Genomic DNA, 15,717 nt, shown 5'->3' on the forward strand with positions numbered 1-15,717 from the left:
GACTTAATACAAGTTCGTAAAGTGTCATCCAAGATAAGCCTATGCAGTCCACACAGGCTAATCTGAGACTACACTTTCGCCTAAACTTTATTTTCAGTTAGCAGATACTTATTTTAAACAAAACAATACAAGCAAAAATATGGTCCCTGATAACCCATTGAAGACTGCACAGGCTTAATTTGGATGACACTTTTAGCACATGTATTTTCCCCAGAACGAGGCTCGATTTCTCCTTGCATGCCCAAGGTCATCCATCAATGGTAAGAATTAGCATAACAGGTAATCAATGGTTAGAAATAACATAAAGGGTAATCAATGGTTATAATAAGCATAAAAGGTAATGAATGGATATAATTAGCATAAAAGGTAGTCAATGGTTAGAACAACAAAAAATGTACTTATTCACAGATTTCTTTTTTTAAACATATCATTACCAAGTAAATATATTAAGTGCATAAGTATTATATATTTTCAATGAGCATACAGCAGAAAACTGTACAATCATTTACCTTCCTAGGCATGAATTTTGTCATGTTTGTTTTTTTAACAAATGACTTTCCTGGACAAATAAATTCGTGTATTTCTTATATTTGACAAAAAATAGCATTTGTGTCTGTATTTTTTGGATAAGTTCCTGTTAATCCATAGCTAGTTCGAACGCATTCAATTTACGAAATAGTAACAGTATAATGTGAATATTGAAAACAATGCTTCAGATAAGAGATAACTTTTAAATTTTCTCTTCAAGTGATTTCTTTAAAATTCCACTTGCAGTGACGACTTTGAACATTTCACATAATTAATTTCTACAAAGCACACCCAGGAACTATTATCACACAAGAGCACCGCATAACGGGTGCCAACGCTCGGCTACAGGTGCATTTTTGAATAAATGAAAGCTTATCAGAATTTAGTTATTTCTTTAAAGGTCACAGTAGCCTTGACCTTTGTCCTAGTGACACAAAAATGGTTGTGGCGTGTAGAACTCATCAAGGTGCATCCACATATTCAAAGTTGTAGGTGGAAGCACTTTGATTTTAGAGCAAAATGTCAAGGTTTTAGCACGACGCGGACGGCAGACGAAGGCAGCGGACGACACGACGAGTCAATACCTCGAGTTTTCTCCGAAAACAGCAGAGCTAAAAATCTTAAAAGAGATTGCCTTAAATCAAAGAACTTCTCGGTAAGGAAAATGTTACAAATGACCTTTTTTCTGGAAAAACGGGGCTTTATGCATGTGCCTTAAGTGTTGTCCCAGATTAGCCTGTGCAATCACACTTTCCGTCTAAACTGGATTTGCGTAAAAATGATACTTTGTTTGAACAAAACAATTCATTCAAGTAAAACATGTTGTCCCTGAATAGCCTGTACACATTGCTAATCCAAGCCTGTGCATACTGCTAATACTAGCCTGTACATACTGCTAATCCTAGCCTGTAGGCACTGCTAGTCCTAGCCTGTACATACTGCTAAGTCTAGCCTGTACATACTGCTAATCCTAGACTGTTCACACTACTAATCCTAGCCTGTACACACTGCTAATCCTAGCCTGTGCATACTGCTAATCCTAGCCTGTACATACTGCTAATCCTAGCCTGTACATACTGCTCATCCTAGTCTATACATACTGCTAATCCTAGACTGTTCATACTGCTAATCTTAGCCTGTACATACTGCTAATCCTAGCCTGTACATACTGCTAATCATAGCCTGTACATACTGCTAATCCTAGCCTGTGCATACTGCTAATCTGAGCCTGTACATACTGCTAATCCTAGCCTGTGCATACTGCTTATCCTAGCCTGTACATACTGCTAATCCTAGTCTGTACATACTGCTAATACTAGCCTGTACATACTGCTAATCCTATCCTGTACATACTGCTTAACCTTGCCTGTATATACTGCTAATCCTAGCCTGTACATACTGCTAATCTTAGCCTGTACATACTGCTAATCCTAGCCTGTACATACTGCTAATCCTAGCCTGTACATACTGCTAATCCTAGCCGGTGCATACTGCTAATCCTAGTCTATACAAACTGCTAATCCTAGACTGTTCATACTGCTAATCTTAGCCTGTACATACTGCTAATCCTAGCCTGTATATACTGCTAATCCTAGCCTGTACATACTGCTAATCCTAGCCTGTACATACTGCTAATCATAGCCTATACATATTGCTAATACTAGCCTGTACATACTGCTAATCCTAGCCTGTACATACTGCTAATCCTAGCCTGTACATACTGCTTAACCTTGCCTGTACATACTGCTAATCCTAGCCTGAGCATACTGCTAATCCTAGCCTGTACATACTGCTAATCCTAGCCTGTGCATACTGCTAATCCTGGCCTGTACATACTGCTAATCCTAGCCTGTGCATACTGCTAATCCTAGCCTGTAGATACTGCTAATCCTAGTCTGTACATACTGCTAATACTAGCCTGTACATACTTCTTAACCTTGCCTGTATATACTGCTAATCCTAGCCTGTACATACTGCTAATCCTAGCCTGTGCATTCTGCTTATCCTAGCCTGTACATACTGCGAATCCTAGCCTGTACATACTGCTAATCCTAGCCTGTACATACTGCTAATCCTAGCCTGTACATACTGCTAATCCTAGCCTGTGCATACTGCTAATCCTAGCCTGAACATACTGCTAATCCTAGCCTGTACATACTGCTAATCTTAGCCTGTACATACTGCTAATCCTAGCCTGTGCATACTGCTAATCCTAGCCTGTACATACTGCTAATCCTAGACTGTACATACTGCTAATCCTAGACTGTACATACTGCTAATCCTAGCCTGTACATACTGCTAATCCTAGCCTGTACATACTGCTAATCCTACCCTGTACATACTGCTAATCCTAGTCTGTACATACTGCTAATCTTAGCCTGTAGATACTGCTAATACTAGCCTGTACATACTGCTATACCTTGCCTGTACATACTGCTAATCCTAGCCTGTACATACTGCTAATCCTGGCCTGTACATACTGCTAATCTTAGCCTGTACTTACTGCTAATCCTAGCCTGTACATACTGCTAATCCTAGCCTGTACATACTGCTAATCCTAGCCTGTACATACTGCTAATCCTAGCCTGTACATACTGCTTATCCTAGCCGGTGCATACTGCTAATACTAGCCTGTACATACTTCTTATCCTAGCCTGTACATACTTCTTATCCTAGGCTGTGCATACTGCTAATCCTAGTCTGTACATACTGCTAATCCTAGACTGTTCATACTACTAATCCTAGCCTGTACATACTGCTAATCCTAGCCTGTGCATACTGCTAATCCTAGCCGGTGCATAATGCTAATCCTAGCCGGTGCATACCTGCTAATCCTAGCCTGTATATACTGCTAATCCTAGCCTGTGCATACTGCTTATCTTAGCATGTACATACTGCTAATCCTAGCCTGTGCATACTGCTTAACCTAGACTGTACATACTGCTAATCCTGGTCTGTATATACTGCTAATCCTAGTCTGTACATACTGCTAATCTTAGCCTGTACATACTGCTAATCCTAGCCTGTACATACTGCTAATACTAGCCTGTACATACTGCTAATCCTAGCCTGTGCATACTGCTTAACCTAGCCTGTACATACTGCTAATCCTGGTCTGTATATACTGCTAATCCTAGTCTGTACATACTGCTAATCCTAGCCTATACATACTGCTAATCCTTGCCTGTACATACTGCTAATACTAGCCTGTACATACTGCTAATCCTAGCCTGTGCATACTGCTTAACCTAGCCTGTACATACTGCTAATCCTGGTCTGTATATACTGCTAATCCTAGTCTGTACATACTGCTAATCCTAGCCTATACATACTGCTAATCCTAGCCTGTATATACTGCTAATCCTAGTCTGTACATACTGCTAATCTTAGCCTGTACATACTGCTAATCCTAGCCTGTACATACTGCTAATACTAGCCTGTACATACTGCTAATCCTAGCCTGTACATATTGCATATCCTAGCCTGTACATACTGCTAATCCTAGCCGGTGCATACTGCTAATACTAGCCTGTACATACTGCTAATCCTAGCCTGTGCATACTGCTTAACCTAGCCTGTACATACTGCTAATCCTAGTCTGTACATACTGCTAATCTTAGCCTGTACATACTGCTAATCCGAGCCTGTACATACTGCTAATCCTAGCCTGTGCATACTGCTAATCCTAGTCTGTACATACTGCTAATCCTAGCCTGTACATACTGCTAATACTAGCCTGTACATACTGCTAATACTAGCCTGTACATACTGCTAAAACTAGCCTGTACATACTGCTAATCCTAGTCTGTACATACTACTAATCCTAGTCTGTTCATACTGCTAATCCTAGCCTGTAGATACTGCTAATCCTAGCCTGTACATACTGCTAATCCTAGCCTGTACATACTGCTAATCCTAGCCTGTGCATACTGCTAATCCTAGCCGGTGCATACTGCTAATCCTAGCATGTACATACTGCTATACCTAGATTGTACATTCTGCTAATCCTAGCCTGTACATGCAGCCAATCCTAGCCTGTACATACTGCTAATCCTAGCCTGTACATACTGCTAATAATAGCCTGTACATACTGCTAATCCTAGCCTGTACATACTGCTTATCCTGGACACCACTTTACGCACATGCATTAAGCACCGTTTTCCAAGAGCGAGGCTGATATTAGAGGCTGATGCTGGAATAAAAAAAATCTCCACACTTGCTTGTGCGGACCTCATTTTGAGATTAAAGATAGCAGAAAAGGAGGTTGGAAGGATTGTGGACCTCATATCGGCGATGTACGTCTCAATTATATCGCTTGCCCTAAATGAGTTGAATGTTGGAGCTAACTTTGTACGTAAGCAGGGCCGTGCTGTGAAGAAGTAGGGACACACCCGTCTCTGCAAACAGAGAATATAACACAATGATGACTTGCTCTATGAAAATGGGCTTAATGCATATGCCTCATGTAATGTCCCAGATAAGCCTTGCATTTCACACAGGCTTATGTGGGACTAAACTTTCTGCTTGTTGGTACTTTTTGTTATTGGAAGTCTCTTAAAAGAAAATTCACTCTAGGCGGACAGCACAGGCTAATCTGGGATGGCAATATATGCATATGCATTAAACCCTGTTTTACCAGGTTCAATTGAAACCAGATGACTTATAACCTGCATAAGAAGCTATACGAACAAACGCAGGCTTTTCAGAATACCTCCCATTTGTCTCCAGATTACCCAGTGTCTCTGCGATGGAGAAGACACCTTATTATTGAAAGGGGATTAAAGATGTACCACAAATATCAAACTATAGGCCAGTCATTTATCTTTACCATCATGCTTTATAATTTATTTCAGAACACTCCCCCACAGTGGGAGCGTTCTTTACATCTCCCAATGAGACAACAAGTACTGGTTCTATCCAAGAAATGGACTTAAAGCACATTTATTAAGCCCCCTTTTTACAGAGCTACATGGCATTGAATCGAATGTCTAAAAGTCCAGTTTCTGTGAAATGTCAGTCCACGAGAGCAGAAACTGCATGCACGCATTCCTTGTTCGACCATTAGGATGGAGGCCTCGTTTTAAACAAGCCTGAAACATGATAAATGCATATATTTTGTGAATAATTCTTTGATAACTAGATTTGCAAGTGCATTGTCAATCATTTGCAATCAATGGTATAACAATATGGATTGTAAGAATAACTTTAAAAGATGATTCTATTTGACTTCACTGTCATTAGACTTGGTATATATAATTGTATGATCACTCGTGAAATAAATCGATATTCCACCGAATCCAACAAATACCCTCTGTGTAACCTATTCAAAAGTCACGACACTTACCAGAGCGGGGATAACATCTACGTATCTGCACTTACGGAATTACCTATGATTTATCAAATGTTAAAAGTGTGTTTTCAAAATCACTGATACATCTTTTCAAGACATAACATGAACCTTTTTCTGGGAAAACTGGTCTTAATGCATGTACATAAATTGTTTTCACATATTCACTTGTGCAGTCCACAGGCTAATTTAGGACAACACTTTCAGCCTATACTGAAAGAGACTTCCTTTAAACGAAAAAACCCAAAAAGCTCAACCTGTCGTCCCTGAGTAGCCTATGCAGACTACACAGGCTAAGACCATTTGCCTTCGATAATAGTCTTTAAAATTCAAGGCATAAAAGATAAATATGAGCCTCACTCTGAGAACACTGCAATGTGTTGTACAAATAAAAAGGCTATAAATACGTCAGGTAAAATTCTGGCTATACATAGGTCGGGTAAAATCCAACTACTCGCATCGATCACCAACGATAACCTCCCCTAGCTGTTTACAACGGTTTAGGTAGTCTGGATTACCTGCCCCTGACACTTTGAATTGGGTCTGGCATACATGATTCATTTCGGCAGCCAGTGTGTTTTTTAAATGGACAATTAATTTATTTTTGGAGCAAGGAATGCACATTGTGATAATCGGTACGTTTTATTATAATTAATATATTGGCGATATCGATTGTTCTTGCTTTTACGCCTAACCTAATTACATAGACATATGATATATGGCTATATTTCGAAATAAACGGATTTCGATTAAACTTTTATAACGCAATGTTTAAGTTATAATTTACAATCCCTTTGGTTTACCTTAATGACACATGTGTGACAATTATTCCATGTGCCATGAGATATTTCCTTATTGGGAGTGTAGAATTTTATACTGTTCGATTTAGTTTGCATGATGCAAAGTAAACACTACATAATTTCTTTTAGACCTTAGCTTATGTTAGTACAAAATCTCCAACGTATTGTTAAGCATATAAGTGGACGGAGTAAACAACAAAATACACATGAAAAGGCCACTTAGCCAGCATTTCTTGCATCAAAAGTACTGACCACTTTGTGCAAGCTACTGACTGCTTACCCACTTGAATTTGTAGCAAAGCACGAAGGACTCTTGGAGCCAAGGATAAACAAGAACACCGCCTTGAGGTTGCAGACCGCTCATCTATTTTTATTTTTTAAGGTGAAAAGACCTATTTCAATACTTCAATTACAAAGGAGGGAGGGGAGGGGTGGAGAGGGATGTATAGTGAGGGATGTGGTCATTTATTACATTATCTTCCAAAAATAAGAAAAAACAATGCTAAACAACTTATTTTAGGGTTTTGTGTGATGGTGTGGTCATTATGGAAGTTATGGCAATTTTAGCAAAATTGAATAATTTGACCTTGAGAGTCAGGTACAGTACCCTCATGATAGCATGAAAGTATTTGAAGTTTGAAAGAAAAAGCCTTGATACTTTAGAAGTAAAGTGGATCTAAACACAAAATTTAACCGTACATTCAAAGTTGCTAAGTAAAAACAGGCCATAATTCCGTCAAAATAACAACCAGAGTTATGCAACTTGTCCTGTACTGTCCCCTTCTGATAGTTTGCGAGTGTTCCAAGTATGAAAGCAATATCTATGATACTTTAGGAGTAAAGTGGACCAAAACACACATTTTAACAAAATTTTCAATTTTCTAAGTATAAAGGGCCCATAATTCTGTCAAAATGCCAGTCAGAGTTACATAACTTTGCCTGTACAGTCCCCTTATGATAGTTAGTAAGTGTTGCAAGTATGAAAGCAATAGCTTTGATACTTTAGGAATAAAATGGACCTAAACTCAAAACTTAACCAAATTTTCAATTTTCTAAGTATAAAAAGGGCACATAATACTGTCAAAATGCCAGTCAGAGTTACATAACTTTACCTGCACAGTCCCCTTATGACAGTTAGTAAGTGTTGCAAGTACGAAAGCAATAGCTTTGATACTTGAGGAAGAAAATGAACCTTAACACAAAACTTAACCAAATTTTCAATTTTGTAAGTATAAAAAGGGCACATAATTCTGTCAAAATGCTGGCCAGAGTTATCTAACTTTGCCTGCCCCGTCCCCTCATGATAGTTAGTAAGTGTACCAAGTTTTAATGCAATAGCTTTGATACTTTATGAGAAAAGACGACTTAACACAATTCCTAACCGGACGCCGACAAAGACGCCGACGCCAAGGCGATGACAATAGCTCATATTTTTGTTTAAACATAGATGAGCTAAAAATGACAGTTAAAGTTGGCTGGTTTGATGGTTTACCCAACGACACATAGGACTCCAGTTCATGGGGCTCGATAAATATTTAAAAACTGACCTTTAACAGTAATTGCTCTGAAATAATATAATGTTACATTACATGGTTCACATGAAATGTAGTATCTATACATAATTGATTCTTTAAGTAAATCACAAAGTCAACATTTTCCATTAATTGTAGACTTTAGTTTCCCTTGGTGTAATATCATGTACTTTAAAGGTGTAAAATAGAATACAACTTATTATATTTAGAGTCTTTTTTTAACTTTTGATTGCTTACATGGCTATGTTTACCTGGAAACGATCAGAAAGAGATATTGTTAAATCATTTTTTTTCATAGCACGTAATTTAAGAAAAAAAAATCGTACATATTTCCCGGTATATCATAATGAGGCAAAGACTTTAGAGATGCAGCGGGACTGTTTCATCAAAGTTCGTACGACAATTCAAATGTACAATTAAAACTGGACAATTGAACATATAAAAGCTGTTAAACAACATGCACTCAAAATTTGGACCATGGGTAAGAACATTATGACATGTACCAATTAACCGAAATTAGCAATATTATGATTTCATGTTTAGTAATCAAAGTACTGACAGTACTGGTGTGACGATGCTTTTGAAGAAGATTGATATAAAAGCATCTATTTAAGTTTATCTACATCACCAAAATTGTGTATGTGGGTACGAAAATTTTGGGTAGGAAAACAAATGGGTACGAAAATTTTGGGTTCAAAATTATGCCCCAAAAATGGGTACGAACAAATCTTTGGTTACGAAAAAAAAATTGGGTTGGAAAATAATTTGGGTAGGACAAACATTTTGGGTACGAGCAAAAAAATGGGTACGAAAAATGTAGGGTACGAACAAAATTGGGAGTACGGGGAAGTAGTACCCGTGGGGAACTTGATCCATTCAGCGAAACTGGGAGGCGGGTTACATTCTCGATCAAATATAACAAGAAATCTCTTTAAAAAGATATTCAACGTGTATTTTCTGTACCACTTATCTTAAAAAATGTTCAGTTACAGTAAAACGTTTGTGGGTAATAACATTACTTTCCAGCATAAAATTCAAAACTGGACATGCTTTTTAATTACACCATGCTCTTTAATTTGACATGTATATCATACCAAACTTAATATTTCGTTGTTTCCTTTCCTAAGTTAATGATGCTATGTGTACGGACGATATGTCACATGCCGATGTGCATGAACATATAATTTTTCTCTTTTGATTATTGTTTTTTTCTCTAATTTAATAAGCTTAGGCATGTTTGTTCGTTAAGTACGGCAATAATTGCATGATGATTCCCGAAAGTAGGTATGAACACATAGTGGTAAGAGCACTTGAATACGTGAGTTCGCCCATGAACACATTGTAAGGAATATGTGTATAAAACAGCAAACAATATCAAACGAATGAATTATCAAACATAGTATGTCCACTGATGTGGCTCTGTAATTTCTGTTTGGAAAGTTTATTTAATATGCACAATGAGAAAGCACGCAGAAGAGCGAGTTTCACAGATGCCATACGGCTATTATGCTGTTTATATACCATCGCTACAACGTTTACAAATGGCAGGTTCAAAATAATTCGTTTTCTTTTCACTTATGATCGCGTTGAACGTTAATTATACACGTTTTAATTCGCAATTTATTTACTGAATCACGACTTATGTCAAATACAATACAGAAAATGCATAGTTGTTTCATTGATCTATAAACATATAATGGATTGAATATAACTGATTTAAAATTAACGTTTTCAAACTATTATTAAATCTTTTTTCCCAGAATATGCTGTCCTATTTATAGCTGAACTTCCTATACCTTTACCAATGATAATCAGCGAGGTATGCCGATTAGAAAAATCGAGCTATCTCAATCGGACTGGCTCGGTCTTTTGCATAGGTCGCCATTGTGCTTTTTTGTTCATGGTATGATAACTTAGACGAGCTGCTTCGCAGCATCGTCATTAATGTTTATTAGAAATATGCATTATATTCTAAATCTGTCACATGATGTTTGATGAAACGGCCCCCAGGACCGGTAAGTCAAAGTCAATATTTTAGGATGAAATTATTTACTTCACAATATAAAATAACAGCATCTTTACCAAATAATCATAATTAAGAATTTGTCTGTTGTTGTTTTTTTACCAAATATATCCTATTGGGCACACTTAAGCGTATCCAGTCAGTAGAGAACTGCAGTACATTGTTCAAACAACTCTTAGATTTCCAAACTGCCGTTCCAATTCCAGATCAGAATTACAAACGCTGCAACGTACACGTGGTTTAACCGTTGTGTGGAATCCGAAGAAAGAATTTATTATTACACGTTTGCACATTGAATTTTGTAAACAATATTCTTTCATGTCTTTCCTCATTGCTGTTGACACCAAGTCTCCTTGGTTGAAGTACAGGATGGCCTGTGCATCTGTGCCCGTTCTTCCAGCTCGTCCAATTTCTCGGACATGTGCTGAAAAAATTTGACAATTTGTAAAGTCACTAGATAAAAACCATATCATTATTTCAACAATTTATTGTAATGCAATGTTAAAAGTATTTTTGAAGAAATTGATTAGTTTTCTCTGGTCATTCATTTAACATGCTCAAATCATTTAAAATCATATTTCTGATCAAATATTGTTATGATTTTAATTAAAGTTAAGATCAGTGTTGCTGCTTTTGTGATTGGATGCATTGCAAGGTATCCTGTTATGCATGTTTTAATAACCTGAGATAATCAATATACAGGTACATGATTTTATTAAAGTATTTACTCTTTCTTGGTAAGATATATTTGAATCCGACAGTAATGATATTGATGTATATATAAAATTTATTTATATATACAATTTGCATTAGCTATTGTTGACCAAAAAATATCTATCATAAACATTACGTACATTGAACAGATATTCTCTTGTGCAATTGTGTACACATTAACTATCCGAAAGACGCTGTGTCGAATCGGGTAAACATGACATAATGTCATTTTTTAAATAAATTATAAGTGATTCGAAAAAAAAACCATAGACAGATCGATACCTATAACTAAACCTTAACACAAGCTTGAATGATTTTACTTACTCCAAACTTTACTATTTTTACGATAATTAATACATACGTAGTGCGCTGCCATTTTCCTCGGTTGCCTGAACTACTAAAGTATTAGTACGACGGGAACCAGAATACGGTTTAGGTGGCAGGGGATATATCATTCTTTTCACAGATTTCGGCATGTTTTAAAGATTGTCATTAAATGCTTTATATTGATAAATATTAATGTTGGATATAAAAAGCTCCAGTAAAAAATAAAGAATAAAATTTAAAAAAAGATACCCTAAGCAGGGCTACTGACCCCTGGAGTCCTGGAGTAAAAAGTCTACAAAGACCATTCGGCCATCCTTCCGGATACAATGAAAGGTGTATTTTATGCTCCAAACAACCAATCCTCATTGGTTCACAAAATATGACGACAACACCAGAACTCTCCAAATTATTAAATCGTTCGCGTTGCAACGCTTTATAATTTTCGGGTTTTTAAATCGTCAAAATAATATAATGGCTATTTTAGAGCATGGTAAATATTCAGTATTACTGTTACCTCACAAAAATCATAACTAAAAAAAAAAATTGCTAATCTAAACCAACTTTTTTTTTAATTTTGTCAATTTACCCAAACGTGAAAATGCCCCTTTTACACATTTGCAAAAGTACACAAATATATAAACAAAAATACAACAGCATACTATCCTATCATATACATACACAAATAAGTATACAATGTATTGCATTTCAGAAGTCATCATCGTGGAACCCGATGTTGTCCAGGGTTGTGCTCTATCGGTCCCAGTCCGATGATATGGCTGCGCGTTCTCAGCAGTTGAGTAGTTGTCATGTCATCGTCTTCGTACTTCTCCCAGATCTCGAAAAGTCGCCCGTGCACTTCTTTGAATATTTTCCGGCTTACCCGAGTCAGGGCGTGTTCCGACACTAGGCGGATTGTCAGATCAACTGTTTCTGCCTCACGGCACAACAGGGGGACGAGCACGTAAAGCCCTAGGTCGGGAGGTTACTTTGAAGTTATTATCACTTTTATCTTTTTTTCCAATTATAAATATAAATATTAAGATAATTTAAGCTTCATTTTGGTATAACAAGGCTTAATGCATATACATTTATTGTCATCCCAGTACAAGAGACTTTCTTTAAACGAAAATCACCATACAATCAGAAAGTGTCGTCCTTGATTAGCTTGTGCGCATTGCACAGGCTAATCAGTGTGCAAAGGCTAATCTGGGACACCACTAATTTGACATGCATTAAGCCCCGTTTTCCCTGAAAGCAGCCAATATTTACAGATTTCAATGACAAACTTGCCAATGTCGTCGCATAAGCTGTTAAACGCTACTGATGTCATACACACATTATGTCTGCAGTGTACCAGTGGTGAAGTATAACCAGGCAGATGCATTGGTTATCGTTATTAGCGTAGTTAAGAGCAGACCGACTTGCAACACATACCACAAACCTTAGTTGTCAGCAAGCGAACAACTAAAAATGAAACAACAATAAATGAACAAATCATTCTTAAGCCCTATATGATCGGAGTTGGGACCTCAGGGTAGATTTTTGCAATGCTACTTGTAACTAGCGCCCGATATAAAGGATATACATCTTTTGATAGCGAACAAGTAGTAAACAAACATCACTATAATACTGTGCGACAGGTTTATAGCAAATCAATATTTCAAATGGCTTTCTCCACTACCCTGATACTTACATCTGTGCACCAACAGCGTCCTGTGTCGCGGTTCCCCAATGTGTTGCAGGCGTTTGTGGAAAGGTCCTGCTATGTGAAAATAATGAAACAGTAAATATGCAACTTTTAATAAGTGTTCTACATAGGCCAATGACCGTATGGCTCAACATTTATGTGACAGTTTACATGATTTCTGATTTCAATTATCTGAGGATTGTAGAATGTACATGATTGAAAAAGCAGATAAAGACAAAATGATGTATATATAATACTATTCAGAACTATTTGCTCTGTGTCTTTATGTGTCTAATATTTGATATATAAAGACTTATCTAATATAATTATAGTTGGACAGCAAACTATGTGTCAGGGAACCCACACGTCAGTACTAAAAAGGTACTTGGCGTTTATTAAATATAATGCTGAACAAAAATGAATACTAGGAGCATTTTAGAACAAAACACTAGAAATACGTAGGAACTACATAGTATAACTAATAAGAAATACCAGCGCCCGAGAGTCTGCAGTACTGTTATGATCATCCAATTTACTTCGTATTGTCGTATTGACTATAGCTCTACGATAGTTGCAAATATAAAGTTCAGTAACAGATAAAAACTATTGGTTCACTCTTAAAGCCCTTTTAGGTAGTCTTTCATTAAGGACATCTAATAGGTTGCACTATGTAAGTGTGCGAAGTCAGGGCACACAAATGTGTATCATCAGTAAATTTGATAAAATGTGCGTGAAAAACATCGTACATCTATTCAAGCAATTTATAGATATTTTAAAGCCGAATAAAGTATTTGTAAATCTATTAATCACTTTTTAGATTTTTTTAAAGCTGAATTAAGTAGTTGTTTTTACAATCTGACAATGTACATAAATGCCAATAACAGAACATTTTATTTAAGCTGGCGACCAAACAATGTAACTAAATTCATATCTTTTTCAAATGTCGATTACGTGTACGTTAACCTAGTGGGAATGTTTTATCAGGAGAGTTTTCAACAAGGCACATTCTTTGAGCTTAAGAGTACAACGTGTATATCAATTTAATACCAATATCGGGTAAATGACACTCAATATAAAATTTAGGTAATCCTCTTCTCAAGAAAACCCACCGCACACGATGCTACTTTATAGATAAAAGATGGCAATAAATTAGACACGTGCGTCATTTCAATGCTGTGTCATCTGAGGAAAGCTGTGATTGAGCACGTATGCCTACATGATAATACAGGACATGGTTCTTAGTGACTTAACTTGTTTGCTCTTCCTCATGTATTTAGTAACACGACCAGGACCATTCATATGGTTATGCCTAGGCATTCGAAAAATTTGTGTGATAGTTTGTAATAGTTTTCTTTGTTCTTACTTCAATTTTAAAATAACGTTTTTGAGAATGATGCCTTTAAAATTAAATATAATATACTAGGATACATAGGCTGACAATAGCTATAAGAATATTATATATGTATTGTATTATTGAAGTTAATTAATTAGTAATAACCTTTAAAAAAAGTCGACAAAAAGTCCCTACAATCCATATAAACAATGACCACAATCTAAAGACAATTATTTCGGTCTGGCGACAACCAGCCAGACTCAAACACTACCAGGTGAGAAGTGTTCTTACCAAGCACTGCAATAAACGGGCAGCCAAATTGATTTAGTCACCTAAAGCCAACCTGCTGTTAAACAAGTTATTGTCAGTCACGGGCAAATCATGTGTGGTCTGTATCGCTACAGTGATTGTAATTGTTGTTGAAGATATGGTAGGGTCCGTGTAGATAAAGTGTAGATAACGTGTTGGTCCGTGCTTATCCGGTGATATTCGTGTCTCTGCCGTGTTGCAAAGCAAGGTCACTAATTTACCTTTATCTTATTCACTGTTTGGTTATTATATTTCCCATCAAAGGTGGCAAGTTTAATTGGTTGATTGTGTTGCTCTGGTAACATACGGCATTTGTGCTCATTCCCTGTCTTCTCCAAATTCATATGTTGAGTCTCGCTCTTGGAAAACTGGGCTTAATGCATGTGCGTAAAGTGTCGTCCCCTTTAAAAGGACGTATTTTCTTATTAAATACCAAGTTTTAGCGAAAAGTGCCGTCCCAGACTGCACATGCTAATCTGGGATGACAATTAACGCATATGCATTAAGCCTGGTTTTATGAGAGTGCAGCTCAATAACTTCATCACAGCCGAGTTCTATTGCTTGCAAAATTGACCCAGGTGCACTGTGTTCTGTCTTGTCAATTTTCTTAATCCTGGCAATTTTAACAGTTTCCCGGGCTTTTTTTCTTCTGTTAGAATGGCCTTTTTTCACATTTGTGGGAAACTCGCAACTAAAATTTTCACAATATCAAGAAGTTCACGACCCGAATTTTCACAATATCAAAAAGTTCATGACTTAAATTTTCACAATTTTAGAAAGTTCACGGCTCATTGTTTTTCACAATTTTGAACAGTTCACTTCTCTTTTTTTCACAACAACAGGAAAAAAGCGTTGGTATCTGCACAGTATGTTATTCTATGCCCAAATACGTTCTTATCTCTTGTAAAAATTGTTTTTCACCAAGAGGGTGCTGATGTGAAATGCACAAAGTTTGCAATAGACTTGTTTCTGACAACCTTATTTTCTATGGATGCTCAGAGGGCATACGTTCAATTTCATGTTAAGTGCCATTGTAGGGATTTAATGAAAACGAATTGCAAATCACACGCCACAAATCCTTGACCTGCCTGTTACATGTAATTTTCACGAAATCAAA

At 36.8% G+C, this 15,717-nt stretch overlaps 2 protein-coding genes and 1 long non-coding RNA gene across 13 annotated transcripts in view; 1 reads left to right on the forward strand and 2 right to left on the reverse strand.

Moving 5' to 3' along the window:
• LOC127847287 (uncharacterized) overlaps positions 1-15,717 on the forward strand; it is a 382,744-nt gene that overhangs the window by 320,950 nt on the left and 46,077 nt on the right. The window lies entirely within an intron of this gene.
• LOC127847302 (LETM1 domain-containing protein 1-like) overlaps positions 5,502-15,717 on the reverse strand; it is a 93,556-nt gene continuing 83,340 nt past the window's right edge. Inside the window, exon 8 of the mRNA XM_052379146.1 lies at positions 5,502-5,618. Coding sequence (XP_052235106.1) covers positions 5,517-5,618 — 102 coding nt within the window. The 3' untranslated portion in view covers positions 5,502-5,516. The remainder of the gene's footprint in view (positions 5,619-15,717) is intronic.
• On the reverse strand, positions 12,328-14,954 carry LOC127847333 (uncharacterized). The gene is made up of 3 exons (XR_008033932.1): positions 14,583-14,954; positions 12,965-13,033; positions 12,328-12,735 (listed from the first exon to the last, which is right to left on the reverse strand). It is a non-coding gene; the product is annotated as an uncharacterized LOC127847333 (long non-coding RNA).

This window comes from Dreissena polymorpha, chromosome 10, assembly GCF_020536995.1.
Source record: "Dreissena polymorpha isolate Duluth1 chromosome 10, UMN_Dpol_1.0, whole genome shotgun sequence".
NCBI classification, from domain to species: Eukaryota; Metazoa; Mollusca; class Bivalvia; order Myida; family Dreissenidae; genus Dreissena; species Dreissena polymorpha.